Genomic DNA, 21,573 nt, shown 5'->3' on the forward strand with positions numbered 1-21,573 from the left:
TAAAATTCTTTTCTCCTGTTTTTGTTATTGTTGTTGTTTTGTCTTGTTTGCCTTATTTTATATTATGAATAGAATCTAAACTTGCAATTTTTCTGCTTCTCTGTTGCTTAATAATTTTTAACTGTACTTCACCTCTCTTCTTTGTTATTTTCCTATAAGTAGCCAGGAGCAACCACACTTCTTGCATAGTAATCCGTGGTCCTTAAGGTACAGAAGTTGTCTTGTACATACATCAGTTGGGACCTGGCTCCACAACTCTGTATTCTGATTGGTTGTGGTTATCTGTAATGGTCTCCATCTCTTGCAGAGAAAAATGTCCTTAATGAGGAATGAGGGAATTATACTTAGCTGTAGGTATGAGAATAAGTATTTATGGATTATGCTGGCAGTGGGGTGTGTATGGGTGGGCTTAGAGGGTGAAAGGGAGGGGGAAATTATGTAACTTGGAAGAATTTAAAAATAGAGAATTAAAACAAATAAAAATAAAATCTGCACCAGCAAACAGACAAAACAAAAACAAAAATCCCTGGCAGTTTGTTGTACTATCTCCCAAATCTTTCTATTTTCATAGGGTAAAGCATCTTCAGATATTTACATGTAGATATATTTAGAAATTTCAAAACACAACTAATGCTTTAGCTTCCTGTTGAGATAATTACATATATATGTGTGTGTTTATAAATATACATGTATATATTAATTATATATATGTTATATATAATATATGATATATTATATATACAAATAAATAACTTTCTAAATGATAACACTTCAGTGTATTTTACTTTTGTAATTAAATCCATTTTGTAAATGCGTCACCTTACAAATATTTCCAGGCATATCAATTTTTGTTTTCTATCCCATGGATCAGATAATTGATTCATTAAAAATGGGATATATTTATTACATAGTTTAATATCATCCACTCTGTAACTTTTGATCGATACTAATTCACAACATTAAATCTGTGGAGGAGCAATAGATCAGTTTTGACACATTTTAGGAAGGAATCACTAAAATATGGGACAGGCTTAAGTTGCAAAACACAGTTAATCAGAAGAAAAGGAAATGGCAACATTTTGTTACAAGTATCATCATAGGTAGACTACAGAGATGCACTAGTGAAACTGTGCCTGACAAGTCCTCTGAGCTTAGCTGTCCTCCGGCTGGCTCTGACCTTAAACACTAACTTGCGTGTCATCTTTGTCTCCTCTCCTGAAAGGCAAAGTCAACTGCTCTTGCCCTTCCATTCTGTATTGCCCTCATGCAATCCTGCAGCAATGCTGCAATTCTTTGTGTTCAATTAGGGAGATGGAGTCACTGTGTAGCCCAGGTTAACCTCAAGCTCATCATCCTCCTGCCTCTACTTCCTGAGCTCTGGGTTGGGATCCAGGTTTGTGCCAAATACCCACCATTTCATTCTGTCCTTGCAACACCATCTCAAGGTGCATTTCCTCCCATCTCACACTGTACCTTCCACACACTCATTCGTGGTATATTCTTCCTCTTGATTGGCAGCACATTTTAAGGTTCTTTGATATATGCCATCATGTTGTCTAGCCACAAGCCACACAACAGAGAACTCTCCCTGGATTATCTCCACTAGTTTTTCCAGCAACCTTTGGCAGTGGTTCTTTGTGCTGATGAACTAGCTTCATCTTGTACATGAAGGAACTGAAGGTCAGAGAATGAATTAGCTGGTTCAGCATCCAAATCCTTCTGACCTCAGAGCTCTAGCACAGGATTACATTATAATACCTTTTAATTGACTACTGGGAAAAACAAACACTTCCCCTTCCTCCAATTTAGTTCATCCATCATCCATTACTTAAACATCTGGAAAAGGGCAGTCATATGATAAATGTGTACACACACATTAACTGTCCTGTGATTAATCTAATGTGGAAGTTCTGTCCCTGTGCATATAGTATCCACTCTGGCTTTAAATTGCTTACAGTTTCCCTAGAACACAGGAAAGCCCAATAAAGAAGTTACTATTTATCATGGCTGCCCTCTAGTGGACAGATGTAACATCATCGCTAGCTTGCTTTTTATAAAAAAACAAACAGAAACAACAACAAAACACACACACACACACACACACACACACACGTTTGATTTTTTTAATTTTTGGAGTAGGGTAGAAAGTAACAAGTTTCCAAATGAGATTTTCATATGTATTTTATTCTGGCTTTTAATTTTTTTTTCTTTTTCCTTTTTACTATTCAAACTACAGCCATATGCCTCATGGCCTTGTTAGGGACAGAATGACATGGTTTCTGTCCCTGGGACAGGGTAAATAGGCATGGGCCTCTAAAAGTGTTGATGGCTGCTGTGGACTTAAGGCTTGTTTGTATAATAATATACGTATTTTATGTTCCTCTTTCAAGGAATATCCTTTAAGCAATGTTAACGTTAATGACTCCATGATAATAAGAGACAACATGAGTCTGGGAGGCGAAGGTAGCTATCGTCTTAGCAAAATGGTAAACACTGGTTGGGACCCTCAGGACAGCCCTTAAGACTGTGGAAAATAACTCTAAAAGCATGAATTAAAAAATATCTAATTTCTCAAAAAATAAGGATGCAATATAAATTCTATGAGAGGCTTCATGAACCTAAAGGAACAAAAGCAGCTATGCTGGGAGCCAACTTGTCAAAAAGATACTAAGCAAGGAGATTAAGAGATTTAGGGAGTGGAGATCATAAGAGATCCCACCCAGATAAGTTTTTTGTTAAAGCTTACAAAGATGGACAGATTCCTGAGTTCACGGTTGTCCTGGGATGGAACAAGGTTATACCCAGGTGTGGTAGAAATGGTAATTTCAGGATGGGGTCCCACCAACTAGTTTATCATCTGTGCTGAGCAGAGGCAGGTAGATCTCTAAGTCTGTTTGCCATGTTAAAAGGAAATGCATGCTTGCTGTCTTCTAAGAATTAAGGGACTAGTGTCACAAGATGATTATTCATAGGATAATCAAAAGGAAACCTGGAGTTAGTGACTGAACTGATATGTAAAACAAAAGACTGGGCTTATGATTTGCAAGAGATGAGCTACCCATTTTTTTTTAAATAGCAAAAACTAAAAAAAGAAAACAAAGAGCTATCTGGAGATCTCCAGAGAGTGCAAAACTTAAAAACAGCAATCTAGAAAGCTGCCTGGAACAAAACAGGTCCTCAGCTTAGACCCATGATTTGACTTCAAGTTGTCCTTTGTTTTCGATGATCCCCAGACACCTCTTTTCTCAGAACCCCTCTCTAAGCCAAGATTGGCGGCCCTAGGCAGCACTATATGACCCTTATTTTTCTAGAAAAGTGTTGTTGGTATTTAAAATTCTCCACTACATTCTTTATTGGATCAGAGTATTAGACACTGGAGTTGATGTTTTCTGAGCAATTTTCTATCCTTAAGTTTCTCATTATGCTTTTAGTTTTTATGTGTTTTTGTTTTGTTTATTTGTTCATTGTTTTATTTTGTGTATGTGTATGTTTTTTTAAAGCATAGCTCTCAGATATCCCAGGCTAGTTTTGAACTTGTTATATAGCTGAGGCCAGCTTTAAACTCCTAATCTTCCTACCTCCCCCTCCTGAGTACTGGAATTACAGCATGTTCCACAACACCTAGCTTTCATTGTTTTCAGATAAATTACAAGGAGACTATGGGAAAATTACAGATCTGTAATTTTGTCATTTGTAAAATTTGTTAATCTGTAATTTGTAATCAACTTATATAATAATTTAAGGTTCTATTCATTATTTACTTTCTATATAGACACACCTAAAAGTTATATACAAAACAGTTTGAAATCAGTGTGTCAGAAACTGGCTCAATACATTGAAATATTTTGTTTGGATCTGTAAAATAACAAGTTCTTAAACCTAGGATAGTTTGATGAGAAACTATAGGTCCAAGACATTTCTTTAAAATTCTGTAGTAGTCCACATGGCTTCTTGTCAATCAGCTTGAAGGGGTTCTTGATGAGGTTTTGTTGTTTCAATGTTAACCTTGTAGATACTTGCATTTTTTTCCCCTTTGACCTGTAAAAATAAAGGCTCTTTCTCTTTTTCTCCCTTAAGAGACCATATCACATCCGCTCCAGTACTTCCAGCAAGGAAATTGTGAACATGTTTGAGACAGCAATTGTAACTTACCCTTCTGCCTGGTCACAAGAGATGGTATCCCTTCTTAAAAAGGTGAGACAGAAGAAAGCAGGCTAGGAGGAAGTCCAGAAAACCTGATAACCCTTAGTCAAACTCAAATACATGGGTTTCTTAACTCAACCTAAAAAAAAAAAAAAAAATCTCTTTGGATATCTCAAGGCCTTTTCAAACGCATTGTGTCCAGATTGTAATTCTTAATTTCTTTATATTTCTTGGGCTTCTCTCACTGGTCTCTCTGCCAATGACTAGTCCCTTCACCTACCAATGCAAACCAGAGACCAGGGTTCACTTGTCATTTCTGTATCTAGTCCATTGCCAGGTCCTAGATTTACACTTTCAGTAGCCATTGCCACTGTCACTGTTAGTCATCCCCCTGACTGTCTCCCTGATCCAGCTGCCATCACATCTTTTCTGGTTTGTTGCATGCATCTGCCACACCTCTTACTACTGCTCTCCTTCCCCTGTGTCAGCATCTTCTCATTGGTCTCCAAATGAAGATCAAACTAACTTGTGTGTCATAATGGTTATAAGCTGCCCTTCGAGCCTTGTGAATTTTGGTCACCCTTTTGCTTCTTTGGCTCTGTTTAGCCTTCTCCTGCCATTCCTCCACCATACAACCACAAGGCTTTGCATATGCTACTCTCTCCTCTTGAACCACTGCTTCCTGCTTTACGTATTTCTAGCACCTTCCCAGAGGTCAGCACAACTTAATGTGATTCAATGACTGTAGTTCATACAGTACTTTGTACAATTTCACTGTAAGTGTAGAAATTGAGAAAAGCAGTTTGAAACAAATGGGGATTTGACACCGCTCTGTCAATACTACTTTGTCACATGGTCAATGGATGTGTCTCTTTGGATAGGGAATGTGTTTGTTTGGCTGCTGTTAAACTGAAGTGGTGTGTTGTACATGGTCTGGAGCTACATGTGAGCCAGGCAAGAACACATATTGGCTTGAACGGGTCATAAATGGAAGAAAAATAGAAAGAAAGAAGAATTACTGACCATTTTATGTCATTTGAACAGCACAGCTTCAGGTCTTAGCTATACAAAGCGATGTTCACTTCAAACTGTTTCTTCATGATTTGAGCTTGGTAAGTGGAAGCTTAGAAAACAGGCTCGCCCAGTTGGGATGTTCTTTTTAATTCCTGGTACAAGCCATTTGTACTCATCATACTGCAAACACAACTACTTCTAGTGTTACTGTAAACCGTACATTCTCCACCTGATTTGCACGTGGGTAAGATAAGGGATCATGGTCTTGGCAAACCACTGGCTCAATTTCTGCTACAAGGGACTCCCATCAGATACTCAGTTTAGAACACTTAGTGGGGATTGTTTTTTCTTGGTCCACCTGTCGGGCCTTCCTAGTAATACAAGTGTTTGTATTTCATTGGCAGCTGCTTGAACCTAATCCAGACCAACGCTTTTCTCACTTGACTGACATTCAGAATTTCCCTTACATGAGTGACATGAACTGGGATGCAGTCCTGCAGAAGAGGCTCATTCCAGGCTTCGTTCCAACTGTGAGTCAAGCTTCACAAGCCCTAATGGTTCCCACACTGTGTTCACAATGCTCTGTGTACACATCCACCCAGGGTCTCACTTGATGATCACACCTGCCCGTAACATAAAAACACCCTGATACTAGCTTTACAGAGGAGAAAATTGAGGCACATATGGGGTAAGTTGAACACCCATAGTCGTATGACTGGCAAGGAGCTAAGCAGGATGTCAACATCCGGGCTTCTAGGCTTTAAGCACGCATTGTTCTGTAAGTGGTTCTAGTCTTCCTAATAGTCATTTTCCGAAATATGCTCGGTCAAAAGAACTTTTTTTCTTCATGCAAAGAAGTAATCTTTCATGTCCATTGAGATCTATGAGTTGGCCAGTGGGAAAATTCCAGGACCACTCCTCTTGCTTTGTTAGTTTCATTGTACTGATCTATAGTTTTCAGAACTAATAGTAAAATTAATAATAAATAAATAAAAAAAGAACTAATAGTTACAGAGAAATAGTTTCCATTGGTTGAGTTCTTAAACATGAGATATTGTATCCCATGGCATACTGCTGGATAAACCTTAGGCTGGAGCTCCTCCCTCCTTCTCTTTCCCTGGTATTTGAATTATACAGGATATAGGAACATTGTCAAGAGTAATGTGCTCCTGCAGAGGCTGGTAGAAAGAAATCTGGGATTTCTGTTCAAATCCAAGTGAGGCACTTGTTCTGGGGTCATGGGCATATGACCGTTTCAATGAACAACTGGATAAGGTACTCAGTTAGTGTGTCAGGTGAAAGCTCGGTAGAAGGAAGAACAGTGTGGTGGTATGCAAGTCTGCCAGTGTCTACTTTAGTGAGTAACAGGAAAGTGAGGTGAGGTTTGTAATTGGATGTATGCCTGACACATGACTATGGGGGTGGGGGCTGGGTAACACCTGCTACAGACACCACCTTCCGTCTTTTAGCTGCTCATGACTCCCTATGAGAAGGTCCACCTGATAGATTTTGAGTCTTTCAGTAAATCTGACTCATTTGTAACATTTATCAAGCAGCAAATTCTTGGTCTCACATTCAGAAATCCTGATATGGAAATCTGGTTCTTGACCTTGGAAGGTGACCAAGCAACAGCCATGATTCTGGTCTACTGAGAAACACAGGATTCTAAACCTTAGAAATATTATTTTAATATAGCCTATGTCATTATTCACTGAAGGATAGTTAAACGTTTGTAATGATAACTAAACTAAATAATCAAAGAATATAAAAAATAATGCTAGCATTGAATACTATAAATTTTCAGAGGGAGCCCACGTCATTGTTCTTGGGCTAGTCTATCAGGACTATTCATTACTCTCTGTGTTAGGCTTCTATGTCTTAGAAATGATACAGGGATCTGAGGACTGAGCCCTGCTTTCCTCTTTACAGAAAGGCAGGCTCAATTGTGACCCCACTTTTGAACTCGAAGAAATGATTTTGGAGTCCAAACCTCTTCACAAGAAAAAGAAGCGCCTGGCTAAAAAGGAGAAGGAAATGAGGAAAAGTGACTCCTCTCAGGTAGGTAGACTTCCCACCAAGTTCAGGAGAATACAGTCCATTTCAAAGCTGCTGGGGGAGGATATCTCAGAAGCCTGCCCCTGTCTGATGTTGGGGGCTTATAATAATAAGGGAGGCACGGCGACAGTGGCTATTGTGTTCTTTGGCTTCACCCCTGTGATACAGCAGCAAGCAGCAACAGGTTCCCAGGATTTGAAAGATATTGTCATAATTTCCCATCTGGTCTTTTGCAAGGTGTGGTACAGGTTGCTAGAGGAGCATGTGCAGAACTCCTGTTAGAGACTCGAGGAGTAGGTTACCCTCTACTGTGTTAGCAGTGAAATTATAATTAACTTGCACTTTCTTGTGGAAGCTGAGAGTGCTCTCTCTCTCTCTCTCTCTCTCTCTCTCTCTCTCTCTCTCTCTCTCTCTCTTTCTCTCTCTCTCTCTGCATAATATATATTTTTTCCAGAGTTCCAAAAGCATTGTATCTAATTCTGATAGAGCAATGGTCCAGAGTTGCGGGCTGTCTTAGTTAGAGTTTTACTGCTGTGAACAGACACCATGACCAAGGCAACTCTTATAAGGACAGCATTTAACTGGGGCTGGCTTACAGGTTCAGAGGTTCAGTCCGTTATCATCAAGGTGAGAGCATGGCATTATCCAGGCAGGCATGACGCAGGAGGATCTGAGAGTTCTGCATCTTCATCTGAAAGCTGCTAGGATGAGGGTCTAATAGCCCACACCCACAGTGAAACACCTATTCCAACAGGGCCACACCTTCTAATAGTGCCACTCCCTGGGCCAAGAATATACAAACCATCACAGGGGCTAAGGAGGGGGATTCCTCTCCTGTCATCCTCTCAGTATCTTTGTGCATCTGGAAACAGGACTTCCTCAATTCATGTTGCTCACTGAATACTCTATGGGTTATTGGCTGTTTGTAGTCCTCATGTGCCAGCTAAGTATACTTCTGTTTCTTTATGTTCCCCCTGAAGACGTGCCTTCTTCAAGAGCATCTTGACGCTGTTCAGAAGGAATTTATAATTTTCAACAGAGAAAAGTAAGTAACTCAGGTGGAGACCATTGGCTTGAAGTGGTATCATTTAAGCAGATTTTATTTGCAGAGACTTCATATATTTTTAAGTTTGTATTTTTCTGATAATACAAAAGATCCAAATCCAGGATAAAGATTTTGAGATTTCAGGAGCCTTGTTTTTTGGGTCCATGTTTTTTAATTGATAAATTACCCTAGTGTCGTATTTTTTGTGAATTGGAATGTAAACATGCTGTATTCCTATATTTATTCATTTGTTTTTGTAACAACAATGTTTAAAGAGTAGAAGGCAGTGGATTTGGGAGGGGCTGGGTCAGACATGAGAAGAATAGAAGGGAGGAGAGGGAGGGGGAAATGATGTAGTTATATTTTAATTAAGTTTTAAAGGAATGAAAAATATTGGATTTTATGTTATTTCAAAAGTTTAAATTCAGTTTTTCTTTAATGAATGACATTCTGTCCCTCCTTCCCTCTTTCCTTCCCTCTCTCCCTCCCACTCTCCATCCTTCCCTCCATTAAGAGTAAAAAGAGACTTTAATCAAAGACAAGCAAATCTAGCCTTGGAACAAAGCAAAAACAACACAGAAGAGGAGGATGGCCAGAATAACAACCTATAAAATGGTTTCGAGTCTTCGGGGGACACTGCTTGGCACCTGGCCAGAAACTCCTGACTACCACACACAGAAGAGCTGACAGCAGTCCTTGCCACTTCCACACCTCATGACTTAGAGAATGTGATTGAATAATCTCCGAAGGTGGCAGCACTCTGCAGCTACAGGAGAGGAAGAGAGCCTTGGTTCTGAGCTCCTCAGTTCCGGCTTCAGCACTCATTAACTCTGCGACCTTAAGTGAATCATTTAACTGCTTCTTCTGTTTTAGTTCACCGCTCGAAAGGTAGAGGGTTATTTCAGAAGAGCTAGCCTTTGCTCTGTTAATGCTAAGATTGCTCTAAACACCCTTTCTTCTTATTTTTAAATGAATATTTGAATGTAGATTTATTTTTTTTTCTTTTCAATGACACTGTGAAACATGGACACTGTACGCATGTGTACAAAGTGAGCCTCTTTGGGGCTAGAGAATATCACACAGGGGCCAGCATGCCAAAGCTTGATTGGGCAGGAATAAAGATGTTCCATCAGGAATACATACATAGGTCAGATTAGAAGTAGCAGTGACTCATAGGACCTTGCAGTCAGGCATAGGCAAGGAATCTGTTTGCAAGTGTCTCCTGTGTGTGTGGCCTCTCACCTTCTGTCTGTGAGGTGGCCTTGATCAATTGAACTTGATTCCAATGACAGGAGTCAAACGCAGAAGTTTAGCAAGTGCTTCGAGTTGAGACACATTTTTTTTTCAGCATGGCAGTTGTAAAATATCAGACTCTGGTATGCTTCTCCCTAGAGGGCTAATTTTCCTCAAGATTAGCAGAGATCTGCTTCCACAGAGGATCAGAGAGAACAGCTGAACTAAAGGCAGGGTTACTTGGAACTGTTCAGTGAAGTTACACCTTACAGGAGAGTTTTGCATGTTAAATTTGGAAGCCTGCAAACTTTCTCTTGAGAAATTTCTAACGCTCCAAAGTAAAGGGGAAAAAAGTCACTTGCTCTTCTGTCAAGAAACATCACATTTTTGTATTGCTTGGTCCTTTATTTTTCATATAGATGAACTAAAATATGAAACAGGTTTACACATGCCTACATGTCTACCATCTAGAGTTACTTTTAAAGCAGCAGGATGGCTTATAGATCCCAGAGGTCAAATTCAGGGAGACTGGTACCCCCACATTATATAAGCACTGTGAGATGGCTGGCATAATTGCCTTGCTACTTAAAATATTGATGAGGTCTGATTCTTTCCTGTCTGTGTATTTCACTCATGTGCAAAGTGTCATTCACCTAACTGTGCGTGTGTTGTAACTCCACTGTGCTCATATATAAGAGATATTTGAAGAACTTCTTCGGGTGCCCCACAGGTGACGCTGAGTAGAATCCAGTTGTTTTTAACTCTTGGGAAACTGAGGTTCTAATGGTGTTCCTTAGGGACAGTACAGGTGAAACCATGGTGACAGCAATCTGGTCCCAGGAATTGATTGATGTCATTTGGGAAAGGCAGACAGGTGGAAGTAGATGGTAGACACTGAGTTCAGAAAGTTTGTGAAGAAAAACAAGAGCTGAAGGTGAGACTGACATTTACCGTTCTCCAGATTCTGGCATGGCTGGGACGTAGTGCCTCTCTACTAAGAGCAAACACACACACACACACACACACACACACACACACACACACACACACACCCATATAAAGAATCAAAAACCACTTTTTTCTTCAGCTCCTGAAGTTCTCACGTGTTATTTGTGACATTTTGGTTATATTCCATCACTGTTTAACTCAAAGCAGTTGCCCTGACTTTCAGAGGGGTAAATGGGTCAAACAGAGCAACCCAGAGATGACTGGATTCTGCTCTAGGCTGGCACCCCTACAAGTGACAGGGACCACATAGATGCTCCAGCTTCTACCTCTTGTTCTATATTGAAAACCCAGCATGTTAGATGTGTTATGGATTTACCTTCCCTCACCTAGTTCCTTCTTCTCCTGGACCTTGTCTGCAACCTCCAAAATAGCAGCTTTTCAACACACTTTCTAAAGCCCAGCAGGGCCAGCAGGTCTCCACAGGATGATGTGGACTGCTCCTTATCTTTAAACATTAAGGTGGTGGTAGGAGCTCTTGTGATCTCTGAAGTTTAAATCTCTAGTTTTTATTCCCATTGGGCAACTTTCTGAGTACTGTTGCTTTCAGAACTGGGGATATCCTGGTTACAGTGCAGGGTGGGAGTTGGGTAAATGACTGGCACACAGTGTGTGGCCAGTTTAAAAAAAACAAATAAACAAACAACAGCAACAACAACAAACTTTCCCAAGAGCTGCTGGTAATTGTTTTTTGGTTTTATTACCTAATTTGAGCTAAACGTTAGCACCCGCCAGATGAAATAACCATATTTCTGAGAAGGATTAGGGCCAAGAACTTCAGAAAACAGTCGGACTGTTTTATCCTTTCTTCTGCTACTTGTTGAATCTCTCCAAGCAGCTTCCTCCTTCCCTTACTCTACAGAGCATCTGGAAGACCTGAACAGGGTTTGAAAACCAGAGTGCCCTGGATGTAACACCACTCTGTGCACTGCAGTTGAAAATTCTCCAGGGCATTTCCAGTGACTCAGAATGGAGGGGTGGGGCATCTACCTCTGGGGCAACCATGGCTAAGATCCTCACTCCCTAGAAGGGTATGTCTTGCTAAGAGCCAATGATCCTACAGCAGCCCTGGCGTTGGCTGAGGTCATCTTTAGGACAGGCAAGTGCTTTGCTCAGCTCCTCCAAGCTCCTGTGTTCTGTCCAAACAATATCTGTCTCCTATTTCTGTCTACCTGTGATTGCTATTCACTGTGAGTTCAGTGTACCTGCTCAATGTGAAATCCTGAGACTCCCTGATGCATATTATGTGCTGTTCTGAACTGGTGGCTGATTTAAAAGCCCCAAGACTAAAAAAAAAAATTATATATATGTATATATACATATATATATGCTTCTGTTGAGCCATAGTGTATGTAATATAAATGTGCCTGCGTAGATTAAAATGTCTTCTCTAGCAATATGCCCTCGGACTTCCTTTGTCAATTGTGTGTGTGTCTGGTCGTCCCAGGTCATGTGCTCCTGCTTCCATTTCCATTAAGAAGAATGTCCCTTTAGCATGGAGAGTGTTGGAGATCTGTAGCGGCACATTTTAGTGGACACACTTAAGGATTTCAGCCGGCATTCTGGGTCCTGCCTTTCACTGTGACCTCAGGTTTATAGATACTCCATATATGACCCCTTCGCGCTGTTCTCTGCCCGTTAGGGTCCTGTTTCTTTTCATATGCCATAGCCAAAGGTGGGTGTTCCAGGGCCCATAGGCTGAGATAGAAGGACAACAGAGACTTTGGGAACTTTCAACTAACTTATAGGTTCACCACAGCTCCACAGTCAGCAAGCTGCAAGCTCCTGGGATTGTCCTGGAGTTAGTAGGCTCTGAAGTCCTGCTCATTAACTGCTTTGTAGCACTTTGTACCTCAAGCCACATAAAATGTTCTAAATGCTGTTGCTGTTAGCCAGCTGTGCAAAGGTCAGGGTTTAGCACTCTAGGTTCTGAAGAGCACCAGCCTTAGGTATGTACTCTCATTTTGCAGGCTACACTGGTCCCTTTATTCTCTATCTTCTTCTCAGATTTGTGTTTCCTTTACAATGGCTTGGTATAAGAACAAATTCTCAAAAGTTCTTTGGAACCAAAATGCTTTTGTTATTCTTAACCCTGTTCAGTGTTTTCACTCCTGACCTGGACAAGTGTGACTGTCATATACTTGAGGCTCCATAGGTATGAAAATTAGCCAATGCATCAATATTTAAAATAGCTGTTTAAACCTTCCCATATGTTCCATACCAGTGAAGATCATTTTAAAAGCCTATGGCCCCTTTTAAAGCCATTTGAATCTTTAATAGGCTTAGCTAACTGTTTCTAGGTCATGAGATGGGAGATACATTTCACCAGTCCTGAAGGTGGCCAAACTTAAATCTCTTTGGCTGAGAATATTGAGGGAATCTCTCACCTCCTGGGTTCCCTAGGCAGATAAAATGAAAAATGAAAACCTAGAGGTGCCAATGACCAGTTTTGCCTTGACCAGGAATGAGCTTTACTGGGGCAGAAGCACTTTCTTGGGAAGGTTGGACCGAGATGGAAACTGCCTGGGTTCATCACTAACATTCAGCAAGGTCAAGTTGGTCCCATCTTATCTGAGCTCTTCAGACATCCTAAACCCCGCTTCCAGACCTGCCCATGTACCAGTGTACACTTTGCCATTGACTGCCCTACTCAAATGAGGACTGGATTCAGAAATGTTTCCCAACACAGGAAGAGACATAATGGAGATTAACAGCCAAAATGATTTAAGAGTCCTGAATCGAACTTTTATCTCCTTGTTTGTGGGGATTTTTATATTTCTGTATTTTTCAGTGCTAGGGCTCTAACCTGGGGCCTTCTGCCTGCTAGGTAATTAAATGTTCTACCTACAAGCTGCATCCCCAAGGCTGGACAACATAAAAAACTCATTACACAAACCAGAACTTCCAACTTTGTAATAAGCACAGTGAGGCTCCCAGAGGAGTGGAAACAGTGAGCAGTTTCTGTCAGACACTCACTAACTCTTTGAGATCAGCTTGCTGAAGCAAATATTTGATGTGTATTTATGTGAGGGCTTTCCCTCTATGTCCAGGCATTTGGAAATAAGTAGATGGTGTGTACAGAAGGGCATGATAACAAGGGTTGGTGGAAGTCACAAACACACAAAAGTACAACAACACAAACTTTTTAAAGTTCTGTCTCAGAATCAGCTAGACTTATTCCCAATAGATGTTTTTTACACTAATAATAAATGTGATTATTTATTAGAAAATCTCAAATGATCTCCAAGATTTCAACTTCCATTGTCGGGTTAGTGGCCCACAGTCCAATCACTGAGGGTAACTGTCTACAACCTTTGCTGTTATCAGATCTGATATTTATTTACCTACTAACCACATTATGGAGGTTTCTTCTTTTGTATGTTTTGTGTGAGTGTGTGTGTGTGTGTGTGTGTGTGTGTGTTAAACATGTGGCTGTACACCCATGCATCCATGTGCATGATCCTGGGAACCAGGCAAGGACATCAGATGTCCTGCTTTAACACTTTCTCCCATTGAACCAAGGTCTCTCCCTGACCTTGAAGCTAGTAAATCGAGCTATCTGCCTGTCTCTACCCCATCCCCAGCACGGGGGTTATGGGTGTACATACCTAGTTTTTTAGCTGGGTATGAAGATTGGAACTCAGGTACTTTTTCTTACACTGTAAGCTCTCTTACCCACTGAACCATTTCCTAGTCTCCTAGAGTTTCAATATATTAGGCAAAATGGTTTTCCATGCACAAATGACTGGACAACGATGATGGTAATTTTATAATTATTTTAATAACCAGGTTTACATTAACAGTCACTTGATGAACTTTTTTTGTTTGTTTGTTTCTTTAATCTCAGCTAACTCAATACACAGTTTTCTTCACGGTTCAAACCAAACAGCTCTTCAATATCCGAGCTGCCTCACAGCTAGCACAGATCACAGGGAGACTCACTGTCTGTCCATAGCCACCAGACACAGAAATGAACACCCACACACCATGTCTCAAAGAGGAATTATAAGGAATGCTAGCTACCTGGGCCAGCACATGACTGCATCAGGACTCAAGCTGGGGCTGTCTAAGGGAGAAGATCTGGGAGGCTTGGGGCAAGAAGCAAAGTTGAGAAGCACTTACCTCTTGGAAGGGATTTAGCAGAATGAACAGAATGGAGACCAGAGTTAGGATTCAGGCCTTGGGAGATAGACCTCTGCCTATCATGATAAAGAAATGACCCAAAGAACCAGTGGACTTTGAAGTTAGAGAAAGGCAATTTTGGAAGATGACTATAATCCTATTAGTTTAAAAAAATAAAAACCAAAAATGGTGGAAGCAACAAATTTCTCCACTGGGGAAGCTGATTTAATTGCTCCAGAGAAACCTTCAACCACTCAAGCCTATGGCCCTTTCAGAACGAAGGTCAACAGATTGCCACTGGGGGCTCAGAAATAACTTGGAGGTTTGGAGACTGCAGGGTATTCTTAGAGGGGGCTTGGTGGAAAGCCCCAATGACAATGAGAGAAGATAGTACCCAGCATGCTCTCCCACCCTCGGAAGGGGCTATCTGTCTATGAGGCAGAACCAATTTGCATTTAAACTTGTAACTCAAGTAACATGCTGCTTAGAAAAATTCTCATGTTAAGAAAACAGTTGGGGAGCTGCCAAGGAATCCCCAGGATTTACTATGCTTGGGCACTACTAATAGTGAATGAAGAACATCCTGAGATGGTGCCTGCTCCCCTTGAAGACTTCAAGAAGCTGCTCCTTGCACAGGGAACGCTTGAGAGGAACGTAAGGTTTCAGCACAGTGGCACACTTTGGAAGTGCCAAGTGCAGTGCAGACCCAAAGGAGTTTATTTTTCATGACCAGAGAGACCCTGGAGGGTCCTCAGGCATGGGAAACCACACAGTTGTGGAGGCCTAAAATTACAGTTCATTTACATGTCTCTTCCTCCGTCTGGTGGCCACAGATGGTACTACAGCCTATGCTGCTGCCAAGCCTGGCTATTGAGGTATTTAGTATATATGCTTCAGATCTGGCAAACTCCCTTTGCCTATAAAAGTCCTTCTGTTTTCCTGGATATATCCCCAAATTTGAATTGTAATTCAAAATTTCATTCCCCTCTTTTCCTGCTAAAGTCTCCTTTAAAATGAAAGCACCATGAGAGCTTTAAAGTAGCAAGATTCCTATTACGAGGTGAAAGAGCCTTTTCTATTAGAACAGAAGCTAGCTTTCTCAGGGAAATCTCCTTCCTCTGCAATTTCCAAATCCTTACATATCCAAACTGTTCATATTTCTCTAGATCTTAGTTTTATTACAGCCAACAGTCAGGGCTGGGGGCAAAGGTGAAGCACAGTGGCAGAGTTTTGCCTAGCAATTGAGAGGCCCTGGACTCAATTGTCCAGCTCCACACAATGAAACAAACAAAACTCCCCCACCTCAAAAAAAAAAAAAAAACAGCAAAAACAAACAACACCCGCAGGCAGAGATGGCGGTTTCTCGTAAGTACTTAGAAGGTGTACGAGGCCTGCTCTGTTCTTCAGAGTACTTAATGCGCAGTGTGATATTTCTCACCAAGTGGGCCCCTAGAGCACACAAGTCTGAGCCATGTTTGCTACCATATTTCTTGCAGGAGAGTGAGTATCTTGGCTTCTACAAACCCCTTGCTCACAGAATCTGGTTCACGATTGATTTTGGAAATGGTGTGATAGGAATGTGGACATCTAACTCTGACAGACAAGGGGGGATGCTAACATTGCTGCCCACTACCCTCATGGGCTGCATACCAAGAAAGCTACATCATATTGCTTCATACATATCACCCTGGAGAGTTAGTACTAATTAAAAAGTGATATCCCTGCCCTGGGGATCTGCTAACAGATGAGGACACAATTGGCTTGGAATTGAAAACATGATCATCCAGTATGCTCCTGCTAATCAAGGCTGGCTTCCCTAAATCTCTGCTGTACTCCCACAGAATCGGAGACTACTACTGGGAGTAAAGTTTAGGAACAACTGAGAAAGTCAGTTCTCCAAGAAGAAATAACATCACGAATGTGCTTGGGTCTGAGATGAAGAGATTAGACATTCACCATGAGCAAAGGAAGCCCTTGACTCTATCTTAGCCATGGTCTCTAACTCAGCAGGCAGGAGCACGTGCCTCCTCTCTGCTTGCAGACGGGGGTGGGTGACTCCCCAGGGATGAGGGCAAGGCTGTCTAAGCTTTACCTTCCTCCCCTAAGTAGAACTGGGGCTGCACTCTCTATGGCAGCCTTTGAAGAGCCCCGAAGAGGCTGAAGAGGAAGAGAGCTGTCCATTTGTCCTTTGGAACAGAAGACTTGAAAGCAACAGGAGAAAGAGGCCCAAGCAAACACTGGCATTATTCAACAAGTGGAAGAAATATCTAGATTCTGTCATTCAATACATGATAAAAGAAACAAGATCTACTAGGAAAGGATATGACAAAGTCCAGAACCCAAAGAACTCCTGCCTTCTCTGCAGATCCCAGGGAAACGTGATAGAGCATCCACTGCCTTATGTGGCCATCTTCCATGGACATTAACACACATCATAATACAACACACAATGTCCTTCTTCTCACCCTGCCTACCCATCTCCCTAGTTCACGTCCTACCTCAGCCCCTTTGTGCCCTCCATCTTGTTCTGGGCTCTCACCACCCAATCATCCAAAAGACCCTTCATGCCTTCATTCATTTTCTGGACATCCCAGCTTTGTCTGTCCCTTTGTCATAAGATGCAGTGCTACATATGCTCTCAACACTATAATACGCAGAATCTACCTTAGTGGCCAGTCTGATCGCATGCATGTAAGTGGGGGTGGGGGTGGGGTCAAAGAAATCGAGAATATGCATAAACAGAAATCAAAGCAATTCGTAAAACTAGGCAAGCGAGCATAACATTTGGGAACATAAGGCTTGAGGCTTAGTGATTCTTTAGATCTCAACTGTTTGGATTCACGTTCCTTCTTAAATACCGGTGTACCATTTTGGCTTCAATTTTTTGTTTTTCTTTTTCTTCTTGCTTCTGCCTCCCTCTTTGGGAGGGCTTGCTTAACTCAGGGATGTGATGTTAGAACGGCCTCCAGGGGGCGCCACAATGCGTTTGCTGGCTGAACGGACGCCCTCATCCACTTGGGTGCCTGCAGATGGAGAAACAAGGGGGAAAGAAACGTATGGGGGGAACAGAAAGTGAGTAATTTTAAGAGTGATCAATACAAGTACTTTCCTGGTGCACAAGAAACTTAACACCAAATCTTGAACTTTGCATATTCATGACTCTCCTCAGACTCCAACTCCAGTCTTGGAAAAAGACTTTCTTAATAGGAAACTCCTTTCTTGAGTCACTCTGGTGCTAAACTCATCAATACTATTAGTAAGGCTGTTTATATGGACTGTTCTTTGTTTTACAGTCCAACTACTGTGGTTTGGGAGAGAAATATCTCATTGTTCCATAACAGAGGGATTTTGTAGCGGTTCCCAAAGCCCGGAAGCTAGAGGGGTTACGGTCCGTCCCCTGTTTTCGCAGGTGGAAGAGCTAATGTGTACTTGGTTCCATTGAACTCTGAATGCATTGGATGGATGCACTAGAAAACCACAGACAAAGGTGAACACAATCCAAATTCCATTGTAGGGAAGTACACCTCCATTTATCTTCCCCCACTTTAAGACAACTATGGAGCAATTAAACAATCATTTTCTACATTAAAGAGTTCTTCAGAAATAGATGAGGGCCATAACATGGTAAGCACACGGCAAACATTCAATTAGCAGATGTTATCCCTGGCATCATTTTTACTGTGAAGGGGAAACTAGGCTCCAAGAAGCTGCTGTTAGAAGAACATGAAAACTGTCTTTATTGCGTTGGGATTTAAACACATACATACCATACTTCTCACAAGCTGATGCTGGGGACCATTATCAATTCATAGCAGAAATCAGCTCCATTGACCCACTCCCAGTTAGGTTTGATCTCTAAGTAGAATTTGCTATCATTTGAACCTGACCTCTAACTTGAAGATTTCTTGTTTGACTTCCTTACCAGGGCCACATGCTGAGTAGGAAATCTTTATTTCCTCAGTTCTCATCACCTCTTGAAGGGGACATAAGCACTGGCTTGGGAAATGCATTTAACTTTATGTTGTAGCCTAGAGATGCTGGTCTTTTCCCCTTTCTCCCTCTCCCCTCCCTTCACCAGCTCATTCTGCTCACCTGACAGGCTAAATCCCGACTGATGGAGGTTCCTCACTGGTGGGTTTGGCCGAGTGGGAGAGCCCCGAGTAGAACCAGCTGGGGTGCCCCCCTTGGGGGTGGTGGTCAAGTCAAACACTGGTCCATCATACATGCCTCTTGGGACTGCATGCAGGTCTGCCATCTGCAGCCAGAGAAACAGATCACCATTCATTCCTCCATCCAATCACCCAACAGTGTAGAATGTCCTCTGGAAGGTGCAATCGTGTCAGTGAAAAGAGTGTGTGGAGAGGAATCCAGGGGAAAACAGAAGAAATGGATATGAAAGAAGAGATAGTGCCAGAGGAAACTGAGGGTAGAAGTCATCAGGAAGGCTTCTGTAGACATGAGATTCCATCTAGAGCAGTGGTTCTCAACCTTCCTAATACTGAGACCCTTTAATATAGTTTCCCATGTTGTGGTGACCCCACCCATAAATTTATTTTGTTGCTACCTCATAACTGTAATTTTGCTACTGTTATAGATCACAATGTAAACATCTGTGTTTTCCAATGGTCTTAGGTGACCCCTGTGAAAGGGTCATTTAACGTCCTCCCACCCCACCCCACAAAGCAGTTGAGATCCACAAGTTGAGAACAACTTGTCTAGAGGATCAAATGGCTGAGGGGATGCTAATCACTGATGTGAATGTCAACAGAGGCAGCAGGAGATCAGCACGTACAGCTAGCTAGAAGTAGGAACATGATGGAATGGAGGAACTATTAGGAAAGTTGGAGTGGAGCCAGTAGGAAGGACAGGAGTCTTAAGATGAGGTCATGTACACTGTCAGAATAAGATCCCTTGGCAGACCCACCCAAGGCTTTTTAGGACTTTTCTCAAGTTGGGGCTTCAAAGCCCTAAACTGAGTGTCTGTGGTCCAACCCATTGACTTTTGGCTGTGAACTTGCCTGGGGACTGTGCAGTCACTCAGCAAATATCAATCAACTTTGTGTTTTATGCTGGGATTATGCCAAGGGCTGGGGTTTATAGCCTTGTGAAATATGCCATGTCCCCCAGGGACATTTATGGCCTGTGAGACAAGCATGATGAGACCACCCAGGCTGTAGCAGTCCCGAATGGAACCCCTGACCATCACTGGGTATAGTGAGGTAGTGAGGATGTGCACCCCTATGAGGCTGACAGGGAAGGATGAATCAGGGTGAAACCTCTGTGCAGCCACCAGGCACATCGCCGCTCTCCTCATGGAATGAGGGCTGTGTCCCTAATCAGTACCCTTCATCCACTAACACTACAGAAGAGGCATTTCTTTGGTCCCAGAATCTAAGCCATAATAAGAAAATGTCTACACTGGGGAAGTTTGGCTTTTCTTCTCTTTTCTAGTAAGCCAAAAACTGAAGTAGGGAGCTCCAATCTTATACCGCTATCCCAGTCTCAGGGTCTGGGATAATTCATCTGTGGAGAGTTGTAAGAACATCTGGAAGCTAGAGAGGGGAGAAAAAGAAGAACTCACCAAAATACTGAGGCCCCATCTTTAAATCACTCAAACTACTCCAGGTGTGTGTGTGTGTGTGTGTGTGTGTGTGTGTGTGTGTGTGAGAGAGAGAGAGAGAGAGAGAGAGAGAGAGAGAGAGAGAGAGAGAGAGAGAGAGAGAGGAGAGGGGGGAGATTTCATATGAAACACAGTAGTTAAAAGTTGTAAGCATTCTCCCAGTGGAGCATCTTGGGCAGACTAGAAGAGAGACAGCCGGGTATCAGTCAACTTGTTCTTGTTTTAAACCTTTGGGAACAATTTTTCTATGAAAATATACTATCATTATGTCAAATGTTTCCTATTTTAAACTGAAGTACTATAATAATGTGTAAGAATTATTTGGGGAAATGAAATGTTTCTTTGGCCAAACATTTTTAGAAGTCCTCCTGTCAAACTTTGAATTCTGCACATCATTGCTTCAGGGCCAAGCTGTTGCTAAGGCTTTGTCTGGGAGGGTCTGAAGAAGCCTAGTCCTCAGAATCCCAGGAACTGCATGTGTCTCCACACCCTTTCTAACTCCCATGCCTTACTGTTACTCACCTTCCTCCTTGCTTTAATGCGCTTATAGACATAGTCAGAGAATGGGGTGCAGGGAATGAAGCGGCCAGCCCCCTGGGTCACGTGCAGGTTGCCATCTTCCAGCATGATCTTGCCCTGGCAGATAACCACCAGAGGTGCCCCACGCAGCTCCATCCCTTCAAAGATGTTGTATTCAGCAACCTAGATTAGGGATAGGGACAAAGCCATGATATGGGTGTAGGAAAAGAAGAAAGAGGAATGGGGTTATCTTCTGTGTTGGGGACCCTCCTTTGGTGTTACTAGGAACAGAGTCATGTAGTAAAGCCAATCAAAAAGCTCAGGACACACCTGCCTGCCTTGATCAAAAACAGGAGACTGACACATCCTGGAGAAGAATGCCTCAAGCAAAGCAAAATGCCTTTCTTCTATTAAGATATCTAATTGGAATTCTATTTCTATTGCTGGCCGTATCAAACTCAGCTACAAGACCCCCAGGGATGTTGCACATGATGCCCGTCCATAGTGGCTTAGTGGTTAGTTCAGTGACACATGACCCTCCGGCCCCTGCCGGTGCACAATTCCATAACACCCTGTGATTTAGATGCAAAGGTCATTACTACCCAGAATAGAATTCCTGTCTTCCTTCTTCTCTTGTTCAGCAGGAAGACACTGCATGGTTGGGGATACTGGTTGGTGCTAGGGTTTGAATACCACCGCCAATCAATCCTTTATTTTCTCTGTACTTCTAGAAATTAGGCAAAACTACAAAACGAAGGTAACAGAACCCACCCAAACAGTATCCACCGGTCATGAGATTCAGTGAATTGGAAGGAAG

The 21,573-nt window shown here is 42.0% G+C and overlaps 2 protein-coding genes across 3 annotated transcripts in view; one reads left to right on the top strand and one right to left on the bottom strand.

Annotated features, from left to right (window-relative positions):
• Stk32a (serine/threonine kinase 32A) overlaps nucleotides 1-8,880 on the top strand; it is a 100,187-nt gene extending 91,307 nt beyond the window's left edge. The window contains exons 8-12 of the mRNA XM_028777215.1: nucleotides 4,078-4,194; nucleotides 5,562-5,687; nucleotides 7,087-7,215; nucleotides 8,193-8,257; nucleotides 8,772-8,880. Coding sequence (XP_028633048.1) covers nucleotides 4,078-4,194; nucleotides 5,562-5,687; nucleotides 7,087-7,215; nucleotides 8,193-8,257; nucleotides 8,772-8,868 — 534 coding nt within the window. The 3' untranslated portion in view covers nucleotides 8,869-8,880. The remainder of the gene's footprint in view (nucleotides 1-4,077; nucleotides 4,195-5,561; nucleotides 5,688-7,086; nucleotides 7,216-8,192; nucleotides 8,258-8,771) is intronic.
• A 5,371-nt stretch (nucleotides 8,881-14,251) lies between these two features.
• Nucleotides 14,252-21,573, bottom strand: part of Dpysl3 (dihydropyrimidinase like 3) — a 113,085-nt gene continuing 105,763 nt past the window's right edge. For both annotated transcript variants that reach the window (XM_028777125.1, XM_028777126.1), the window contains exons 12-14: nucleotides 20,760-20,939; nucleotides 18,710-18,872; nucleotides 14,252-17,640 (exon numbers count right to left, since the gene is read on the bottom strand). In XM_028777125.1, the coding sequence (XP_028632958.1) occupies nucleotides 17,552-17,640; nucleotides 18,710-18,872; nucleotides 20,760-20,939 (432 nt within the window). In that variant the 3' untranslated portion in view covers nucleotides 14,252-17,551. The remainder of the gene's footprint in view (nucleotides 17,641-18,709; nucleotides 18,873-20,759; nucleotides 20,940-21,573) is intronic.

The sequence above is a fragment of the Grammomys surdaster genome, unplaced genomic scaffold, assembly GCF_004785775.1.
Source record: "Grammomys surdaster isolate TR1022 unplaced genomic scaffold, NIH_TR_1.0 278, whole genome shotgun sequence".
In the NCBI taxonomy this organism is placed as follows: Eukaryota; Metazoa; Chordata; class Mammalia; order Rodentia; family Muridae; genus Grammomys; species Grammomys surdaster.